At 35.2% G+C, this 23,230-nt stretch overlaps 1 protein-coding gene across 3 annotated transcripts; it reads left to right on the top strand.

The window, feature by feature from the left end:
• The first annotated feature begins 721 nt into the window (after positions 1 to 721).
• On the top strand, positions 722 to 19,235 carry LOC126867439 (organic cation transporter protein-like). 3 transcript variants are annotated; one of them, XM_050621880.1, is made up of 8 exons: positions 722 to 1,719; positions 8,755 to 8,959; positions 9,752 to 10,010; positions 16,010 to 16,308; positions 16,915 to 17,027; positions 17,219 to 17,433; positions 18,059 to 18,407; positions 18,693 to 19,235. In XM_050621880.1, exons 1-8 carry the CDS (start codon positions 1,385 to 1,387, stop codon positions 18,871 to 18,873), a joined length of 1,956 nt encoding a protein of 651 aa, XP_050477837.1. In that variant the 5' UTR covers positions 722 to 1,384; the 3' UTR covers positions 18,874 to 19,235. The 3 variants fall into 3 exon arrangements, with proteins under 3 accessions (XP_050477837.1, XP_050477838.1, XP_050477839.1); XM_050621881.1 differs by having other exon boundaries at positions 725 to 1,719; positions 8,755 to 8,938; XM_050621882.1 differs by lacking the exon at positions 722 to 1,719 and adding an exon at positions 4,480 to 5,031.
• Positions 19,236 to 23,230: the final 3,995 nt, after the last annotated feature.

Here is a 23,230-nt window from a genome sequence, read left to right as displayed (position 1 = left end):
CATAGATGTCGCGTTCGTACCATTTATTTTCAATTTTATGTAAGGTACAAAAATGGAACAGAAATAAAAACTAAGAGAAAAGAATCAGCATGGGCGTCCATGAGACTACGCTGCTCCTAGCAAAAACACCTCACCTTAAGGTATGTATAATCATGCGAATCGTGTGAGTCAGAGTCACAGTCGGTTGTTTACCTTTTTTTCACTATAATTGATAATCGTAGACAGTAGTACGAGAACTTGCAACACAAGAGACGATTTTAGATATGCAAAAGTTACTTAAAGTCCTTCATCTGCGAGATGCCTATCAAATTTATGACTAATCGGCATGACATTTAGTAGAAATGAGGGAAGAGTATATATATATATTACTTGAAAATATGTATTATTACAGTTCTATAGGATCTATAGTTTTTACATAAAACTAATGGAATAAAGATATATCCTCTGAAATTTTAAGCTTTCTTTCTTTTTATTATTAGAGTTAGAGTTAGAGTTTTTATTATTATTTTTTTCTTATTATTTATTAGTTAGTTATAAAAGGTATTAGGATAAAGGATATTAGTATATCCAATATCAGATGAAATTCTTTCAAACATCAACAGATTCTTTGGACCATAAACTGGCGAATTTGTAAACATTTTTCACACCATTATACCTCATCTATCAAGAATATAACACGTCTCCAAGTTTTCCATTTCATCATCCACTTCCTTGATCATTTAATCTAAGGGTACTAAACGAGTAAATAAATGGCGGAACAAGAAAAAAGAGGAAAAGAGGCAAGCCGACGATCCGACGATCTTGTTGACCTGTCTTCGGGGAGAGTGCGAAAGAAATTAGCCAAACGCCAATGACAATGATGATTGACGCGATCCCCGCTCTGTTCAATGCCACTTGCAGAGCACTGAATTCTACTTGTACACGTAGAAGAGAGGGAGTAAGTACCTCTCGGTCGGCGGCTATATAGCCAGCTACAAGACTGATCGTTTCAGTTACGATCTCTTCAGGTCAGGATTTGTCCAGTTCTCTCCTTTTGTTTCTATATATCGGTCGTTTCAGATTAGCCTGACTCTGTTACAGTTCTTGTAAGATTTTTGTCATTTGACTCGCGCGATGTCGACGACGAACGGAGTCCACGTGGTCGACCCTCGTCCGTGAAAATCGCAGTCTTTCGAGCCAGATCGAGTGAAAAATTTGATCGCCAACGTCGAGGTGAACACGTACAGGACCATGTGTTCGGCAACGTGAACAGTAAAATTCGCGATTTTTTCTAGCGAAACGAACCACCGAAGCGAGATTGGTGGTGACTTGGACGAAAAGGAAGCGATCTCGCTGCCAATAGCGATAATCGGTCGCTTTTTCGTTCAAATCGATCGATTAATTTATGATTTCCGAGAAAATGCCACCGCAAGAGAAATTTGGAACTTCCGTTTATTTGAACGATCGCGAGAATAACGCGGTGGCCTGTCGCAACTCGATGAACCCTCAAACGCGAGAAGCAGACAGGAGTGCCAAAGAAGAGACGAAAGACATAGATTTCGACGAATTGTTGCCGTACGTCGGGGACTTTGGTCTTTATCAGAAGATCCTGTTTATTCTGATGATCCCTTTTGCTTCGTTCGTCGCATGGGTCTACTTCTCGCAGATCTTCATCACGCTGATACCGGATGATCACTGGTGCTGGGTACCGGAACTGCAGAATCTCACAGCGAACGAAAGGTGCATAAAACATTGTACTTTCTTGCAAAATAGAGTCCAATTAAAAAGTTAATATTGAAATCTGCAAGTATGTGTTTGCATTCTTTCGCTTGGATTTAGATTTTAGTCGCACCTTTAGATCTTATCGTCGTTGACAGAAGCGTTGATAAGTCGAAGCGCGCGAATCAACAAATGTTGTTTATCGGATAGAAATAGACGATAGAAGGATAGAATAAAAGATTAATTTCTTTTGTAAAAATCCATCAATATGAAAAGTTTGTAAAAGAAAATAAATTGTCTGTTATAGTTGATTTATCCTTAATGCTATTGTTTATTTGTTTCAAGTGGGTTAGTAGCTATTTGCTCGATAATTCTTTGTCGTACAGATAAAAGCTAAGATCGATAATGAGGGAAATGGGTTCGTTTCATCGTGTCGGCACCAATATTGACTTCGTTTACTGAGCACAGAAATAATCTCGTAAAAGTGCACATAGAAGAATCCACTAACTGAACTTATTTTCCGAAGCATCGTTTATAAAGGCAGATAAGATTACAAAGATTCAAGTTCATCGATCACTCTGCTCGATAAATTAAAAGCAAAGTTTAATACAGTCCTTTGTCAAGTAAAATTAGATTCAAGACTATATTTGAGATTTCTCTCGTATCATTCCAGTGCATATTTCCGTTTATGATCTGATCGCTCCATTAGATAAAAGTATTTGTACCTCTTGTAAATGTACATAAGAATCCAAGGCAACTGAGTCGCAATCTTTTTATTGTTCGCAACATATAATTAGGGAAATGCGGGGTCTTGTCGCTTTTATGAATTACGTGTAAAACGTTGATTCATTCTACTGTACGGTGTACAGTGTCTGTCACGGTATTTATCTACCTTGCATGAGAAATTAGTACTTTCTCGATGACTAGGCGATCGTTTTTCTTTTGTTATCTATTTCGTTTTCGCGCAGGAGAAGGAAATTCTCAGTTTCGTTTTCATCGAAAACACTCTGATGAGTCGTGTACGGCTTCATCGTTTACAGATAGAAATTTTTGTCATACGATAGATCAGTAATTTTAACACTTTCTTCTACTAAAGAATTTTGAAACAAAAAGTTATGCTTCGAGTAGAGACGGTCACAAGTATTTATGAATTTTTATTTTACGTAATACTTTCTGTATTTTTTAAATCAACGAGTACAAAATCAGAGATTTATTTATATAGCGTAATTTTCTTCGTTTCCATATTTTTTATTAGTGAAAACAAAATTGAATTTACTCTTGCAATAACTTTTCTTTTTTTGTTGTCAACGAAAACACCAAGAAATAATTTGTACTATAAATTTAATTATAAAAGTAGATTTTTTCATAAAACAATTTGCACCTTGTCAATGTTACCAAAGTGACGACGATGGAGTATAAAAGATTAAAATGCCGAAATCGGTAACTTAGAGAAGATTTCACATCATATAATCTGGAAATCTAACGTGATTAGTAGTAGAAATGAAAACGCAAAAGCCGTAAACAATGCTGACGAAAAATGCATCCGCATTACATTCACCTCGAAAAACTTGCATAGATTAAAATACAAGATTCCGGTGACGAAGGATTATTATCAACATCGATGTTTGATATATGTGCTTCGTGATTCACCGACGGATCGCTACGCGTACAGTGCACAGGCGCCTGGATGCTCACGATGAATGCTTTTTACGTTAGCGCATCACTCAATTACCGATAAAAGCACGGTCGTTGACTCTCTGCCTCTCTGCTCTTCTTCCTCTTCCCCTTTAAAATCATATTTGAAGACGAGGAAGTTGAAAGGTTCGTTAAATTCTATCGCGATATCGCGGTAATCTGATAATCATTGGCATTTAATTGGATAGAAAGCCACGAATCGTTTGACTGATATCAAAATAGGATAAAAATTCAACCCCTCGCAGGAATTAAGCTTCTATTCTCTGAAATTACTCTCAAATCTCAGAGTCAACCCTTCAAATTCTCCACACTGGATCTTCGATTCTTAATATTTGTAATATCGTAGAATAGCTTTGATTGGAGATCGGCTGAAATTAGAAAACACCGTGTACGTCGTCTTTCGTGGTTTGTTTACATCCAAGAGCGCCCAGTAACAGTGACGCGAGAAAAGATAAGCAGCGTCAAAACAGAAGTACGGTTCCACATTTCAAGGAGTGGCAATCGAGAGGCCAGAGTATGTGAGCCGAAAAGTGTGTGTGTGTGTGTGTGTGTGTGTGTGTGAGAGGACGAGAGCAAGAGCGAGCACGACCGAGCAGGAGTGTATTGGCGAAGATCAGAGCTAATTGAGTCGTCGAAGAGTAGAGTCGTTAGAGGTTTCGAGTCGTCGAAGAGTAGAGTCGTGAGAATTGATAGAGTTGTTAGAGAGAGAGAGAGAGTGTGTGTGTTAGATTCGTTGTGACGAGAGCGATCAAATAACTGTAAAGTTATTTGATATAAATACGAGTATTGCATTTAGTTTCCGTTAAATAAATATCGTTCTCTGTCCAATTTATATTTGTATATTCAATTTAATATTAATAAATTGTAAGTAATCGGAAAAAAATTTCTATCCTTATTTTCCGATATTACATATTTGAAGCATAAATTAAAAATCGACACATTGACTACTTCAAAGAAATTAGCCCGAACGAGACATAATTCGTTCATCGTGGTTTTCGCGCGAAGTAAATATGCGGTTTCTCAATCGTTGTGAGATTCCAACGACATTAATTCTGTCGAAACGGCGACGCGCGACGATCGCACATTCTGTTGCTAGCGAGTGCTTGCAAATCGCGACGATATCGAGCGTAAAGACTAAGCGCAAAAATGGAGGACACTCGGCGGGGAATTGGAAATGCTCGATGACGAAAGGTATTTCAAGGTGTAATTACATCCACATCCAATTGGATCGCACCTTCGTTCGGTTGCTAGGTCAACAACCTTCGATGTTATTCAAATAATGCAACGGCTGGAGCAGCCGGTAGCGAGTCGTAAAAGTTTCAATAAAACACGTTCCTGCTAGTGAACGTATGTTAAGACTTACACCGAGTTTTATTTCGCTACGCCGTTTACTAGTTCGAAACGATCGATTGCATAATAGTAGCTGTTTCTTTCATCTCGGAAACACGATCGTAAACGGTGACAACGATCCAGCTTATTCCTGATCGTGTTAATTTCCACGCAAACTTTGTAAACATTATACGTCGCGACGCTCTCGTTAACGCGTCATTCCCTCCAACTCGAAAGTCTTGCAACTTTGGTGATCCGTTTTCTGTGTAAAATTGGTTACGAGCATCAGGGGACTTATCGTCGTAATCGGTAAATTGTTTATTAAGGATCTACAGCTTTTAAGGATTTCTCTCTAGAGATTTAGAGATTAGAATTTTCATTAACGCGTTATCGTATCTCTAACTCGATCTTTTTTCGTGTAAATTGGTCACGAGACTTACGAGCTTCGTTGTAAATAGAAGATTAGTAATATTTCGTAGTTTCGTGATAGTATATAGACATTTTAGTGCTTAAACGCGCAATTTTTAGTTCGCTTTTCGCTCGCATCGGCGCTATGAAACGGATCAATATCTCAACACTTTCCTTTAGTTCTACGAATCATCTTTCGACCGGCTTTTCTTGGCCTACCGTTTCCTAACGCTGTCCTAATACTATCGTCTTGCTGAGATCCTTTTTCCGATTGTATCTTCTGCTTATTTTATTATAAATCCGAACTTTCATTCACGTCGTATGTTTTACAGCGTAAAATCCGCTAGAGCGTTCCAATAAATGTAACCAGTAGGTGCTCTAATACTCAAACGCACCTGTGCGTATCTCTGCATATTTGCTGAAAAAAAAGATGAATCTTACGTTACATTTTCAATATGCGTAATAAGCCGAAAATTTCTCTGATGCTAATCCTTCGTAACAAAAGGATGGCATCACTATATGCATGAAAATAGCATTTGGCAATCGTTAGAAACACAATACATGGATATATATGTAGTTGCCAAATTAACCTTCGCGGTGTTCAAAGTGAACGGCTAGAAACGATTGCTTTTTGCTATACGCGCATGGTTCGATTGCACCATAATTCGTTATTAAGACGTTTCGAGAGAGGCAAAGGATGTGGTGTCGCAACGTGTTGCGCTCGCACAATGCTCCTTGGATAAAATTCCCGGAGCGCGTATTATCGCGTACGCCGCGCGAACGCGTTGAACCTTCGCGCAAACAATGAGAGCGTGAACGCGAAAAAATAGCGTTGAGCACGTAACATTCGGCCTGATATCGTTGATTGGCCGCGAATCGTCAACGTGCACGGGACAGTTTTACGTAAAGACATTCGATCCGTACAATTATGTCAAGACGTCGACCATAGAACGTACTACGTTGATGCAATTAAAATTTCAATGAAACAGGAGAACGCGCTAATAACTAGTCACCCCGTTGTTGACCATAACGTACAAATACTTTTGTTTAAGAGCTGCTCGTTAGTGTTTACCGCGTGCAGCGATTAAGTGACGAACAAATTACGTTCAAAGGGTATAGAGCTCGTTCTCGATTAAAATTCTCCTAACTTTCTAATGGTATTAGAAATTATAACTTGAACGTATGTACGCGACTGGCAATAAATATCAGGACAGCCGCGGATATTTAGTATAAATCGAATATGTGTTCCATTGTCCTTAATTTCTTTTATTATCGATTATTATTATTATAATTTTTATATTAATATTAATATTATTTAATATTTTAATATTAATATTATTTAATATTTTAATATTAATATTATTTAATTTATTCTATTATTGATTCGTTCCATTCCGTTTACGTCATAATACGTAGCCTGCGGATTTTTACGCATATTTTTCAGAATATAAAGGAAGCGAAAGAAAAAACTAGAAGCTGGATAAAAAATTGTTTTACCTCGATTAAACGTTACAAAGCGTGCTACTTTCCGATGTTTTATATATTTCCACGTGTCACACGTGTACTTTGCAATTTTGCCCTTTCAGATTTCACAGAAATGCATAAAACTTCCGTGACCTAATTTTTTGGCACGTGCACGTGCTTCAAAATAAATTCGATGATATTAAATACCAGATTATAGGAACCAGAAATGAAGAGTTCTACAACGATGGAATGGGTAAATGATTGTCGATCAGACGAAAGACAATAGCAAACAACGATATAGCGATGATTAATTAATGGAAGATTTTTTCCTTTCAGCAAACAAAAATAGAACTTAACGAACTCAGTAATTGATAAATGATTACGTATAAGATAAGTGCATTTTCCAACTGTGAGTCATAGTTAACGTTTAGTTTAGCCTAGGTAGGATCTTAGCTTTGGAGTAAATAAGTATAATAGTAGCAAAAAATCGATAGAATTGTTAAAAGGCTGTGACTAATCCTGGTCGACTGGTCAGTTATCATCTGAATCTATTGTTATTTTGCTAGTATACTTTTCGAATCATTTTCAGCTATTCTATGGGCAAGCATTCGTTTCTTTCGCGCATGCCACGTATCATCATGCCATCGCTCATTAACTCGTTTTTGAAAGCTTTTACCGGCGAATGAAAAACGTAACGTACACTTGCATAATGCGTTCGAAGTGTTCGTTCGTTCAATATTCATGTAAAGGTTAGGCGATACGCGTGATAAGTCGCGATGCTACGAGATGTGATTAGATGCGGATGTTAATATCTTGTAAATACCTTTCCTCGACTATGATAATCATCGAACACTAAGAATTTCGCAAATCGATGCAATTAATCGGTGATCTTGTGGGAAGAAATTTCGATATCACGATAATGTTAACGATAGTATGTTAATTACGACTAGTACCGTTACTGTTACATTGTTTCATAATTAGTATTAGTTTAATATAGTCAACGACTCCTCCGCAAGCATCCGTGCAAGTGTTATTTATTATTATGCTCACCTTCTATTGGAAAGTTCTTGCCTTGCTCAGCAAGTCTTTTTGATTTTTTTCCTGTAGAACTTCCGCGTGTTACCGATTTTTATGCTATGTACGTGTTTGTAGGAGAACTTTCTCTGAGCCGCGAAGTTTTCTTTCGACGATTCAACGATCGAAAATCAAAGAGAACCAATGTTCTCTCTTTCGATAAAGTATGTGATGATAGCCATTGCCAAAATTATTGATATATTTATCTGGTTGAAGACAATCTAGCAAATTATACAGCAAGCCTAATGAAATAATAATAATCTTTATCATTAAATTGCGCCATTATTTCATAATTTCATTGAAGGATAATAGAAATTCACGAAGCCTTCAAATTGGATTTCATATTATAATAATGTAAACATCGTTTGACGGTATTATCTGGTTGTGAATAGGGTTGATTTGATTTAGACAGCGCCAGTCATCATGACATCGACTTCCTATCTCGTTATGTAACATTCATCAGAATAACAGACGCAATTACCGTCACTGAATTATCTTAATGACATTCGTTATTAATGAGTAAGTGTTTTCGACATACGTCGGAGGTCGCAAATCTTGGATCATCTTTCTTTATTATCTGTTTAGATCCAATCCAGTTCCCTCACAGAACTTCTTTCCCTTCAATTTACCTAATTTAATAATTCTTCAAAATTTTCTCATTTTCATTTCTCATTGCATTGTTTATTATATATTCTACAAACCCGTATGAACACAACGCAATAAATTGACACGATAAAAGCGTTGAGATAATAACCACGAGACAATACTCGACAATAATAGTACGAGACAATAATAATCGAAAAGGCTGATGAAACAAAGGAATGAGTAATTTGTAAAGACAGGAAAACAGCAATTAACGTACATCCAGCTACAATTGAAAATAACTTTCTTCGCTTTAAATGAAATTCCAATCAAATACGTTTTATCAGACTCGACTAACAATCAATATTATTAGCTCAACAAATACTCGAGATTCCCAATGTTTTTTGTCGAGTTTCAAATAGAACGTTAATTACTCGCTTGTCGGAACGTCCATCGGCATCGAAGACCGTGAACCAATCTACGTTATCTTCTCCTTCGTTTCAGGCTGTCGCTGGCGATACCAGTCAACCGCGAAGGTTACTCGAGATGCAGCATGTACGATGTAAATTACACGGAAATTTTGCTAAATGGAAGCCACGTACCGGACCCATCGTGGCCAACGAAAGATTGCCAACAAGGATGGGAATTTAATTATACCACCGTCCCTTATGCGTCTGTGGCATCCGAGGTGACAGAAAATGTTCGACTTGTAATTTCCTGCTTTTTGAATATTTTATCTGTTCCTATCAATCAATCCCTTTATACTGTGTATGTCGTATTCGATTATTTGCATGATCTATTTCGATAAAAAATAAGCGTAGTGTACAATTTTTGGAAGGAAAGAAGAACGATGGAAAGGGTCGAATAAACGTTTGTGGAAAGATCGATAGTTCAGAAGTGGGAAAATTAACAATGTCGATTTCCACAGAGGAAAATTATAGTACGTAACAGAATTACTAGTACATATTGCAGTAATAATTAGTGCATGTAGTGAAATTACAGAGTACATTCTAAATTCAAGCGTTACATTGCCATATAAAATACAATCGAATAAATATTTATAAAAATACTTAAAGAAAAAAAAAAGGATAAAAAATTTCGAATTATGAAAGCTGATAAAACTAGGTTGCGATAAAACTGAAAATGAAAATACCGGATTGAAAAGAAACTTTAATAAAACGTTATAACGAGCAACAGCGCGAACACGCAGATTTGTTCGACATAAATTGCAAGACTTTTTGCTCCAGTGGATTTCCATGAACTTTGCGTCGCTCGTCAGGAGGAGAATTATTCATCGAGGGGTAGGAAGCATCCAAGGGTCTTAAGCTTCTCCTTCTTTTTTCCTCAAAGGGAAAGAAAAAAGGACAGAGGCGCGCTTCATTAGGAATTTCGAAACTTTGATCGAAAATTCGTTTAATCGAGGCGTTGAAATTGCTATAAGATTTCTGTGATGCTGATCGTGATCAGAAGTAAATCATTCGACTGTAGTTTTCTGTTGCAGCTGGGATGGGTTTGTCAGTATGATGCATTGCCAACCATAGCTCAAAGTATCTTCTTCATCGGCGCTATCTTCGGAGGATTAATTTTTGGATGGGTTGCTGATCAATATGGAAGAATACCAGCTTTGCTCGGAGCTAATTTAATGGGATTTCTCGCTGGGGTGGCTACTGCGTTCACGGGTAGCTTCTGGCAGTTCACTTTGTGTCGTTTTTTCGTTGGATTCGCCTTTGATAATTGCTTCACTATGATGTACATATTAGGTAACCGTTTTTCAATAATTTCTTTTTTGCCCTGGAATTGAGTTTGAAAGCCACACAGTGGCTACAAAAAGTACTTGTACGTATGTATCCTTATTTCCCAATGAAGCGTCTCTCTTCCTTTTTTTTAAATCAGTTTTTACGTTTCATTTTGATAGCATTAATTATTTATAAGCATGTATGAAAGTATTACAAATGATACGAAAGCTAATATTTTAATCAGTCTTATCTTAAGACTTAGTCTTAATTAATTGGTATATATATAAATGCTGTTCTAAATACGATGGTGTACAGTTACTTTTTGTAATTACTGTAAGCAGGAAGATCTCTAAGTTTAAATAACAAAGTAATCTCTACAACATACTGTAAAACTGTTGTTATGCTTGATTTACGACTGACGTTTCTACAAGTATATGAATTTTGCAACAGAACTCACGTTGCCATGCAACAATTTAAATGAAATTGAAAACCATTCAAAGTTACGAAGAAAGATGCTTAAATACATATGAATATACATGAGGTCATACATATTTATTTTTTAACTGCGGCGTTTATATCAAAGAGAGGGAGAGAGACAGAGAAAAATTAATTTTCCTGTTTTATAAGAATTTCATGCAAGATAAAAATATGAAACTTTAAGATATTTGGATTTATATATACCATTGAATATTTATAATATTTAAAGGTAGTTAGTTCGCAATCATTTTCTATACTAATATTTTCCCTCTATACTCGCGATCAATTATAATTTTGTTTTCTCTTTTAACGAGACAATATTCTGATTACAAAGGATTAGTTGTTCAAAATTGCTTTTCATTTCTGGACAACTATAGCATACCAGGGTTTTCATAAATTTTCACTTCCCAACGGAAAGCGAAGGTAACGAATGAATGGTTCTACAACGAACGCTTCCACAACTATAAATCTATGTATATATATATACATACATACATGTATATGGTTTTAATTAAAATGAACATCTTCTTCTAGCAAACTTATTTAAAATTCGTAAAAATATCACATAATAATATAAAACAATCAAGTAACATTTTAAATATTCCATTGAAAATTCTAATAAATTGTTTAATATAAGATCGATATAATTCATGCTGAATTCATTGTCTGATATCCATAATACAGGCAATTTATAATACAAAATTTTATTATAACTCTACATGAAAAAATTTCAATTATAATACTGTAGAAATATATTTTCCAGTTATTGTTCTAATATCAATATACTGAAGAGAAAATCTAGACTAGTCTCTGTCTTGAAAGATATTTTATACCCTGAAAGTACAGCGTTAAGACCCTGATTGAAACTTTTGAAGAGACTCTGTTGAAACGTAAGAACGCTGATTGAAAGTTCATCAGACGAGTCATTGAAACGAGTTTTCTTGATCGAATAGCAAGTTTGTCCTGCAGACAGCATTCCAATTGTGAAAATCGAGACCAAAGAAACTCAGGTGACGTGCATTAACCCTGAATCGATGACTCAAGCCGAGGTTGGAAAAATTTACGATTTGTTCGACAAAACAAGGCCAAGTTGACGAGATTCGTGAGCAAGTGGCTGGTTCGTTAATGATTTGGCGTTCGAATTTTCTTATTTCTATTCTAATTATCAAGGTCGATTAAACGATTGATCACGAATATTCGACGGAAATATTGAGAAAGAAGGCTCGATCTGTACGAGTGTAAATCGTATTTTAATCAATGACTTGAGAAAGTGAGGTATTGATTGAAACTAAGATAAGTGATACTAATTCGTTTCGAGCGCGTAACAAATTACATCATCGGATTCATTGATTTGCAAATAATTCTATATTCAGTTCCGTATTTATAATCGAGCGTAGCGAAGATAAAATGAAAGGGACGTGATTATCCGAGGGTCTCACAACTAGAGGAAAATCGATGGGAACGAGGAAATCCTTAATTGTAGAAACTGCGTAGAAAATACCGTGGAAAATATCATATATATTTTAATAGAAATATTTTTGCACTTTTTTTTAAACATTAAAACTTTAGAGCTTTAGAAGCTTTATGTATTAGTATATGTATTTATACAGACTTTGAAATTCATAACAAATTTCTCTAGATAGATGCGGATTTTTTGTATTGTTTCGTATGTATACTTGTGTCACTTTTCTTTCTAACGATATTTAGTTAAAAAGTTCGTCTATATCATTTATAATAGATTTTGTTTTTATTTATATTAATGTTAATTTTATATCAATAAAAATCACTGAAATTTTCAGTATCATCATTATTTAGTATCATCGAATTTCTTTCTTCTTTATGTTCCATATTATTATTAAAATTCTCTAATAAACATTCAAATATCCTATAGAATATTTCCATTATTTTTCACGTATTATTTGCAGTCATATTTTCCATATTTTATTATCGATAAAGTTTGAGTTGGTTCTTTAAATTCCTATTCAACATTCCAGCTAACCAGTCGATATCAATAACACGTGCCTTCCTGCACTTCCTGCCAGGATTTATAACTTATTCAAGCAGAACCTCACTCGACCAGCTCGTTGAAAGCGTAGAATTCGATCAACTTCATACAACTCACATACAAATTGCAGATAATGCTAACAGTGGGAGGAAAATATGAGACTGCAAAGCGTATAAACCTAGTAGTTTATAAAAGCATTTACATATTTACCACAGAAAAATTATATGTATGTAGAATATGTGTTATATAAAACATTCTGAAATTTCATTAGCATTGTAATGATTATATTGGTAAAGTTTGAAGCATTTCTGAAGATGCACATAGAAGTTACGAGATATTTAATGCAAACATTTATTTAGTACAAATATACAGCATAAATAGTTATCTTAAACATGTAATAAATGGTTATCAAATATCGGGATTTATTAATATAATAAATGTTTGACTATTTTTATAATTAAATATTTTTGTAATTACTGTGAAATATATAATTACGCTAAATAATTTTGTATCTTGTATATAGATTTTTAAATTTACTTAATTGAAACTCTGCATTATAATAACCGTATTTATAATTCTGACGTCATATTCGATATAATTATTATATGACTTTATTACGATCCTAATGAAATTCCAATATATTCATGAATATATAACAGAAACGTAATAATACTTTGTTGTACTAATTATGATACCATCATATATAATAAATATAAATAAATAAAAGATGTCTATAAATGCTAAGATACTTTTACGAGCCAACAGGCGAGAAGGAAGAAACGAAAGAAAAGAAAGAAGAGAACGAACGTTAATCAGTTTCGAAACGTTAACAACGTCCTTGCGTTGGACGGTGCTCGCGTTTATCGATCGGTCGCATTGCGAGATATCGGTCAGATTATTATTATTAATACGATCGTCTGTAATTTATCTTTGCTAACTGTGCCGCACGGAATCTTCGTTTACAATAAATGAGTTGTCGCTTTTGATCGAACGGTAACACGATATGAAATTACAGGGTGACGGAAACAGCTGGGAGAAAAGCGAATACTTTTTCTGCGCGAATAATGTAATGTTAAAGGCAGTAAACCTTGAGAGGCGAAGTGATGAAACGAGTGGTCTCAGAGAAGCTTCTTTACGTCTTCTTCTCCTTTCTGTATCCTTTCTATGAGAATAATATCTCGTCTTCAGAAGAGATCTCCTCGCCCTATCTACGCGTTGTAAAGGCAATACAAACCGAATGATACATATATTTAAAAAACGATATTTTGTTGGTTCTATGAATATTGATTTTTATAACGTGAGGTTCTTCTACTCTTATTTTCTATTAAATTAATGATACATATATTTTAGAATGGCTGTCGCAATGGTGATGATGATGATGGTGATGATGATTTGCGAAAGATGTTGAAAATTACAGACAGCATAAATAATATTTAGATTTCATGGAAGTTGATTTTTGTAATGCGAGGTTCTTCTATTCTTATTTTTCATTAAATTTCTATGTAGAAAATTATTAAACATTTGGATATAACTGGGAGATTATTTCCGTTCATGCGTACCGGAGTTACTCGATGGTCTCGTACCGAAGCTGATAACCAACCCAGATTTTCAGGAAAGCGATTAATAGCTTAAAATTTATTCGTGCGAGATAATAATCCAAAATGTAGTTAAAGTTTTTAAGCATTGTTTGTTAGGATTACGAGAAAATGATGAATTAACAGTTATGTATAGACACGTTATATATATGTAGGAGGTCCAGAGCGTATTGGGAAAATTTACGGCGAATTAAACAGGAAATTCCGAGATATTTGCTCAAAATATCTGATTTGTGGAATTATCCTATAGCTATTTTATTTAATAAAAATTAATTCAGGTAATTTTAGAGAATAGAAATATCTGAAACTCGTGATTTAAACGAACGTTCGTCATTTTGGTTTATTATGAATTATAAATTGGTTCATTATGAAGCATGAAAAGTAAAATTCAATGGTACAAAGTGATTTTAAATAAGGAAGCGAGTTCCATGGTAAACATGGTTCGAGCATCGCAATTATAATAAAGCAAAAAAAAAAAAAAAGAAACAACCACTGAGCGGTAATTATCAGGAAGCCACTAGTTACAACTAATTGAAGGTGATTCCGGATTAGAAGCAAGCCACTATTAAGTGGCTAACACGGTTGCTTCATTAAGAGCAATTACTCCCTATTTTACGGCAACTACAAATAGACGTTGTTCACTATGATATATTTCCACGTGTTTATCGCATCTTGTCCTGTTATGCGATTAAAGAGTTACAACCTTGCGTTTCTAATTTATTGGACGTATACGCACCAGACATTAATTTCGTCTACGTATTCGTGAAATTGCGAGATTCATTCATCGCGAAGGTCAGTTCAATTGTTCGAGATAACTTCTCATCGTTTTAATCTGTTTTCTTGTACGAAAATAGAGTAATATTTACTTGTCATTGCACTGTGGATATATATCGATATGTTCGTTCAGGAAGTCAATTGTTTTCATCGAATTAGACTCGACTTTCCGTAGAGAATGTTCGTTTCGACATAAATATGTATCTCAGGCTTATCGATCTTTCAATATCTACCATAAATAGCTTAACAAGGTAACACACGCTCGTGTTTGAATTATGTAAATGATCCTTTGACTCTAACGATTCGTTTATTCACAGTTAATTTATGATATTGCTAGTTACGCGTGATTCTACCTTTTGTATCTTTAAGAAATACAGGGTGATTGGTAATTGGTGGTACAAGCGGAAAGGGGGTGATTCTACGCGAAAAAAGAAGTCGAAAATATAGAATAAAAATTTAAAAATTTAAAAATTTAAAAATTTTAAAATTTTAAAATTTTAAAAATTTTAAAAATAACGTCAATTGAGACAACGATCTACAGTGAGATCCGTTATAACGAGACGTGATAAAGTGCACGCGTACCGAGCGAAAATTCAAAGTCGATTTTCTCGAAAACAAAGCCTCAAACGAAAAATTTTTATTCTATATTTTCGACTTCTTTTTTCACGTAGAATCATCCCCTTTCCGCGTGTACCACCAGTTACCAACCATCCCGTATAATTCGTAAATAGAAACGTATTCTTGTCGATAAGTATCGAAACACTTACGGAAATTTAAATGGGCTTGAACAATCATCGGGAAATTATTAAAGTCCTTGTTATTAGATCTAAACACGATTTAATCGTAGAACTAAACACGTTTGTTAAATTAATCTATATACTGTATATCTACTTTTTATATATTTGTAACTCAAATTTTTCTTCTTCATATTGCGTTAAGTTGCCCCAAAAGTTTCTTTCGTTTTATATTATTTTATTGAATTACGTATGATCCATTTTGTCCCAATGAATATAATTCAATAAAATAATATAAAACAAAAAATAGTATGCGTCTATTATCTCCTTACGAGACGAAAGAAATTTCTGCGACAACCTAATATATTGTTCCATTCTTTATTCACAGAATATTTCTTTCACAGATGATTCTTCTAAATATTATGTTTTTTATTCCAGTATTAGAATACGTTGGACCAAAGTGGAGGACATTCGTGGCGAATATGTCGATCGCAATATTCTTCACATTTGCAACTTGCATTCTACCCTGGATCGCCTATTATTTGGCCGACTGGAGGATGACCTGTATTGTCACCTCGGTTCCTCTTGTTCTAGCCGTAGGTACGCCATGGTTGATACCGGAAAGCGCTCGATGGCTGGTCAGCCAAGGTCAGATAGACAGGGCCATTAAAATCCTTGGTAAATTCGAGCGAATCAACGGCACCAAGGTGCCCGATGACATCTATAGACGATTCCGGGTAAATAAACCGATTACCGCAATCTTTTCCGTATTTTCTACTTTTACGATCTTTCCTGCTTTATGTGCGTTCTATAAATACCAATTTATATGCCTTTAAGCATATCATATAATCATTTTCTTTGAATAGAAGTCTAATTGGGTCTTTTACGTAATGAAAATTTGTTTACAACCTAGTAATTTTATATCTTATTCATCACCTAAATTGCCAGCGATAAATTGCTGTCAATTTCTGTTATTGTCTGTTATTGTCTATTTCTGTAATGTTATTTATTGAATTTGTATATTGTTTTTATCTTTGAAAATTTTTATACAAATAGATTAAACATTTGGAAACTGCTCAGTCTATGAATAGATCATGGCAATATTAACATTAATGTACGATATAAGGAGATAATCGACTTTCAGAGGTTTGATGTTTTATAAAGTAAAATGAAAAAATTTGCGAACGTCCAAGTAAACTATTTCGAAAGGATCGTCTCATACAAATATAACATAAACTTTCTTCCGGATTTTATCGTAATCTTTGTACACATAACAGATTCACATAAATTTGTAAGAAAAACAGACAAACGACATTAACTAGTTAAAAATTTGCTAATAACAGGAAACCTGTGCCAGAATCTGCAAAGAGGAGGAAGCAGACAAAACGTACTCCGTGTTGGATCTATTTAGAACGCCACGACTACGGAATATCACGATTCTATTTATTGTTATTTGGTTCGTATCGCTATTAAACAGATATCAAATAGATTGACGTAAAATCGGAATTGTATCTTGTAAAAATCTCACGAACAGTTTTATATCTTTTGTCTAAAAATACTTCATTTCTGAAGCAAGGAATTTGCTTCTCACATGAAATATGATAGCGTGCTTTTCTTTATCATATGAAATTGTTTTACGAAATATAGGATGGCGATTTCTTTGGTGTTCGATGGTCACGTACGAAACGTCGATAATTTAGGCCTGGACGTGTTTGTTACGTTCACGATTGCTGCAGCAACCGAGCTGCCTGCTGACACGTTCCTCACGCTCGTTCTTGATCGATGGGGCAGAAGATGGCTGGCGTGTGGTTCCCTCGTCATTTCTGGTATCTTCAGCATCTGGGCTTCTGCCGTTTCCAATAGTTCGTACATTTCGTTTTTATATATTCACCCTTCTATATTACTGATCAATCTTCTAAATAACCTAAGTCGATAATTTTGACTTAATCAGACGAATATTTTTCATTCGTATAACATTGTGCTTTTTGAAAGGAAGAAAATGTATATTTTGGAATATTTATAACATGCAAATGCTTGTAGATTATTTGCTACATTGCTAGAATAGTTTCCAAGCCCTATCATGTATCCGTTGTATAGATATTTTATTTCCCCTTCTACTGCTTTGATCATAAGATCGCTTCGTATTTCCGCATATATCAAAGGGCGTTGGCAATAGTCCTCAAAATGATGGGCTTCAGCGCTCCAACAGTGCTATATGGCTTTCAGTAGCCGTAATCCATAATACAATCCCTTAGATTCAAATTGGCTAGATTAACGTTTTATAGATAAGAAGCTTATTGCTTGTGCTTAGCCTGGAGCTAAGCACGCTTATATTAAGCTTAGCAAATGCTTGTATCAACTATTGCAGACAACCAGACAAATTACAGACAGATAAAATAATTTCTTCCCTTTTTATTCCTTAAAATTTTCTAAAATTATTTCATGAAAAATTAGAATTAAAAACTAATGCTAAAATTTTTTTTTCAGGTATATATACAGCTTCTCTGGCAATTCTCGGTAGATTTTGGATAAACATTTCATACAATATCGGTCTCCAATATGCGGCTGAAGTATTACCAACTGTGGTTAGAGCTCAGGGTGTAGCTTTGATACATATAATGGGATACGTTGCTAGTATCCTCGCACCCTTCGTAGTCTATCTCAATGTTGTGTCCTCGTTCCTACCTCTTCTTGTGCTGGGCACACTCGGAATTATGGGCGGTCTTCTGACTCTCTTTTTGCCGGAAACATTGAATAAGGATCTTCCGCAGACGCTGCAGGACGGCGAGGATTTTGGAAAAGATCAGAAGATGTGGGATGTACCTTGTATCGGAAGGTAAAATCACATAAAGGAACTTTCGGTCTCCTTTTTTCAAAGATATTCACAGATCTTCAAGCTCGAAGTTCAAGATTCTCAAGCATTCTGTTAGATCTACATCTTCGTATGCTTTCGTATTACTTTCTTCTTAAAATCTGTTAAATCTCTCAAAAGAAAACTGGACTATCTTCTTTCTTCAAATGCTTTTTAAATCTTTTGAACAGAAGAGAAGGATCGAGTTGGGAAGTTATTCAAATCTTTAAGCGATTGGATTCAATATTTTTAAACGCAATGTTTTGACAGGAAACGCGAGGACGAGGAGACACCACCGGTCGCCATGTTCCGATCATTTTCTAGATGCAGTGCGAGGAATTCGATGAGAGCGTCGCTTCGCGGTGAACCTTTAAGGAGTAGCATGCTACGGAGATCGAGTATAAAATCGAGGAAAAGCGAAAACTCGATCACAGAGGTCGAAAGGCTGTAGCGAAACGTTCACCACGAAGTACAATATTTGTCGCGTTGATCTCGAGCAAAGAATCTTTAGTCTTCCAAAAACGTGCAATACATGTATTAGAGTAAGACAAGTCACTGAATCCAGGAATCTTAAATTCCACCGTCATTAATATTCATTATCACAAAACAGCGGATTTTTATGCAATTATGGGTGATTCGAAGATACGAAAATTTATAGAATGCGTATGACGCAAAATTTTGTAAAATATCCAAAAGTACAGCACTATCGATGATATTTAATGGATAGAAACATACTTTTGCCCAAGTCCTTTCGATTGTATCAAATCTTTCAATTGTATTATTGTATCCACGAAAATATGCATTTGAATAAAGATCCGCAATGCAATTATCATCGCAATTTTTCATCAACAATGATTGATTAAAAATTCACAATCATTAGGCGAGCGAATAGAAATTAGAGTAAGAACGTAGGTTAAAATAATTGTCGTAAATTGTCGTAAATTGGTAGTTAATGTTAAAAATTAGTACTTTCCTTTGTTATAAAAGTTCCTGAAATTGTTCGTACAAAAGCTCCATCTTATAGAATATAGTGCAATAATCGTTATACTAGTAAAATAATAACATCATAAATATACAAAATATATTAACGAGATGAAAATAATATGGACAACGTGGTATATGGCCACGAGTTTTGTACATATGTACGTGTAAGTATTTGTAGATCGATTAGCAATCGCAGAGACCTCGTGCGCATGTCACGCGACGAGATAGCGCGATTATTTTTATTATGATGTAAATCGTTCTTAGATGTTTTGTAATAAAACTTGCCAGTAAAACCTTCGCTGGATTCTGCTAATAGTTCTTCACCACTTGTTCCTTAGTCGATTGAATTAACGATACAAATAAGTATGAGATTATCTTAGGAAATCTCATTAATATTTTTGTCGACATCTGCGACGTAAAAGCGGGGTAATAATATTTTGAAGTTTTGACGACGCGTTGCTTACTATAGATATTGTCTGTACAGGATTCATCAATTTTTAGAGAGCCTAGTCTCGCCGAGATGGAGATAATCCTCTTTAAAGCTGAACGTTTTAACACGTAATCCCACTAGCAAGCCATTGCAAAAATGATATTTCGATTAATGATGGAAAATCGCTTTTGAAGACAGAAAAATCTTCTTCGAAGGAAAAATTTGACCTAAATCTTTCGAATAAAATTAACGTAAAATCTGTGTTACGCCACGAGGCTTACCACAGGCTGTATTTTCTAACCGTCGCTCGCGGCCCTACAGTGTCGCAGGCAGACCGCCCTATCTGCCCGTCGGATCATATACAACGTATCGACGAGAGCATAGTTGTTGCCAAGCAGCGAGCTCTAGAAACGTCGATTTTTGACCGTTACGTTTTTCACACAAGAAGAGGCATACGTGATCATAGGCGCGAGCGGTGGCGTGACCCGAGCATAGTGGGGGTCATCTTCCAAATGAGACAAAGGAATAATCGAAGGGGATCAGTTCCTTCTGACGAGTCAAACGTGACACTTCGACAAATCTGACGAGCAAACGAATTTATCTAGAGATATCGTAAAGTCGAGTCAAATTTCTGTAACATATTCATCATATTATTGTAAAATATATCATTCTATGTTAACCTGTTAATACAGTGTTACATTCATTAAACCACCTCTGTTGTCTTAACCGAAACAGGGGAACGACTATTTCGCGATTAACATAATTCGTCGATTAACATAATCGTAGCGAGAATTTACGCCTCTCGCTGACGCGTCCTCGCGACCGCATCTCTCCGCGAACGGTCGTACCAACTGTAACAAAGCATTTATTGACAAATTTAATATCTTTCTCCATAATCTCCATAAATCTGCAATACCCTTCCTTTGTATTTGTGTGCGTTATTGAATTGAATAAGACACCGATATAACAAGTTATAAATCACAGTTTATTCCAACAACGTCTCTCCGCGAACGGTCGTAACAATCTGTATATAAAATCGGTAATTCCAGCATTCAACATGCTGTATATTATAATGCCAAGTTCACGTTATGTTCATAAAGAGTACAGAGATAATATTCCAAGAAATTTCTCCCTAGAAGTGCTTGAAATCTCTTCTTGGAGAATCTTAGAAATGCGCGAAGAATATTCCAATTTCAGAGTGTTTCGAGAAATATCGTCGAGCTACAAATACCTGGAATTCGAATCGCAGCGAGTATTCGACGTATGCGTGGGAGTCGTTCGTGCTGTTACAGTGGAGAAACATGTTTTTGTTTTTACGGAGGTACAATTCAAGACTAATTGTAGATGTAACGCGATTTAAAGCTATAATAAGCGTGGAAAAACCATTCGCGATCGGCCAATTACTTTTTCCACTGTCAATTTATTAATTACGATTGCTTCTGAAAGTTTTCCTACGCGTAACTGCTAAACGAGAATTTTCCCATAGATCCCAGAAATTTCGTACACTTACTTTGCCATACCAGCTACCACAAGCAACCAAGAAAATATCGATGTCTTAATTTTCGCAACTTTCAGACATTCTTGAAATTTAGATAAATACAAATACAAATGCAAAACAATGCCGTTATAGATAAATACAAAAATTTCGAAGTTTTCCGCTTCTCAGAGAAATTTTGCTTGCATGTGTACGCAGTGCTCAGAAACTCGGCAGATTTAAGCCTAAAAGGATTAAAATTCGATGAAAAGATTACGAGATAATAAACTTCAAAGTCGATTACCACGGAAGTTTACATCGTGTGAAAGATTAAAAGGAATATTCTGACGAGCAGCTCTTAATAGTTTCAGCGTCTAATCCTCTAAAAACGTGACATTAATTGTTCGTGCCAAAGAGGCAGCTACGAATTGCAAAATATCGCGAGAATTCGATCTCGACGGGCGTAGAAAAGGCAGGGGCGGGAGAACAAAAGAGGATAACGTCTCAGATTTAAAAATACGCTTGTCACATGATTTTTAAAACTTGTTTTTTTCGGTATCTAAAGCACACTTACAAACACGATTTTTTTTTTTTTTTTTAATTCGATGAGCCGCGGAGAGCTGAATACGACTTTCGTATGGAAAGTCACGAAGGTACGATACGTTATACTTTTGCGAACTACTTACTTCATCTAGTCGGTTTTTTTCTTCTTTTTTCTTGAAGGAACGCATGGTTCTATATCGCTCTCTTTCTCTTCTTCTTCTTCAATGTAATTTTCACGTAGGAGACTTATCCGCCTCAAGTACGTATTATAATCTTTTATTGTAGACCATCGACGAAATGATTCTTCTCGATACCGTTTAGTAGCATCGTTATGGAAAATTCTTCTCTCTTCTCATTTTAATTCCCTTAACAGTCAATGGAATCCGATGCTATGCGCACAGCTACGTACGTGCAGTGCTATATCATCTCTACTCCATAAATATCGTTCACTGCCCCAATGTTAAGGTTCAACATACGAGAGTTCGCGACCTTTATCGTAGTTTCTGTCGCTAATTAATATTAACGTGATGCAATCTGAAGCGACGAGTAATGAATATGCCCCTCTAGCGTGACGAGTTATCAATCATACATGTTACGAGACGATTGTACCATTATTCGGTGCCAACTAGTAAGGTTGCGGAGAAGCATGTTGTCGACGACAGACGAGATTAATCTTACTGATTGCAGTCTTGACACAGACACGCACATATGTAAATGGGACACTTGTAAAGTTTCTATCACGATCGTTGTATTCTTTTTTTTCTTACGTAAAATGTGAAAGGCATTGTGACTCGTTTGCGATCATTGATAGTTTGTTTGGTGAGTGTGCTGTTATGAGTGGGATTAGTAGATGAAAAGATGATTTAACGTGGCGATTTTTATGATTGTAAATATTGACATCTTTTGACGCCGATTTGTATGTTTTTTTAATATTAATATAGAGTGGAATAGATACACCATTGGGGATTAAATGTTTTTAATCTTTCGTTTCTAAGCTTTAATTAATTACGTTTCAGAGTTACTCGAATGAACTATATCTTAAAGAATAAAATTCGAGTTTGATTATGCGTTCGTAAAAATTGGATTAAATTTGAGTTATTGCCACTTCAAGACACTTCGTTACAATAATCATTGTAAATAAAATTAAGAAGTTAAGTAAAACTAGGAACATTATATTTGTCTACGATTTTTTACATTTCTGCGAGACGCACATGTTTCATTGCTAACGAAATAATTAAGTTTATTATAAAATATGAAGGTAAATACGCTTCGTATTAGCAAGTTAATTTTCGAAAGCTAAATGTAGATATTATTATTTGAATGTCATAAATACCCGATACAACAAGTACATACATGAAGTGACACACACTTGTGTAT

Source organism: Bombus huntii, chromosome 7 (genome assembly GCF_024542735.1).
Source record: "Bombus huntii isolate Logan2020A chromosome 7, iyBomHunt1.1, whole genome shotgun sequence".
In the NCBI taxonomy this organism is placed as follows: Eukaryota; Metazoa; Arthropoda; class Insecta; order Hymenoptera; family Apidae; genus Bombus; species Bombus huntii.
The sequence above is the reverse complement of the archived record's forward strand: the minus strand, read 5'-3'. Positions and strand labels throughout refer to the sequence as shown.

Excerpts from the sequence above, each read along its gene's own strand:
- LOC126867439 (XM_050621880.1), top strand. The coding sequence starts at position 1,385 with ATGATTTCCGAGAAAATGCCACCGCAAGAGAAATTTGGAACTTCCGTT. Across the intron at positions 10,011-16,009 it reads CACTATGATGTACATATTAG|TATTAGAATACGTTGGACCA; the intron begins GTAACCGTTTTT and ends TTTTTATTCCAG. Across the intron at positions 17,434-18,058 it reads GGCTTCTGCCGTTTCCAATA|GTATATATACAGCTTCTCTG; the intron begins GTTCGTACATTT and ends TTTTTTTTTCAG.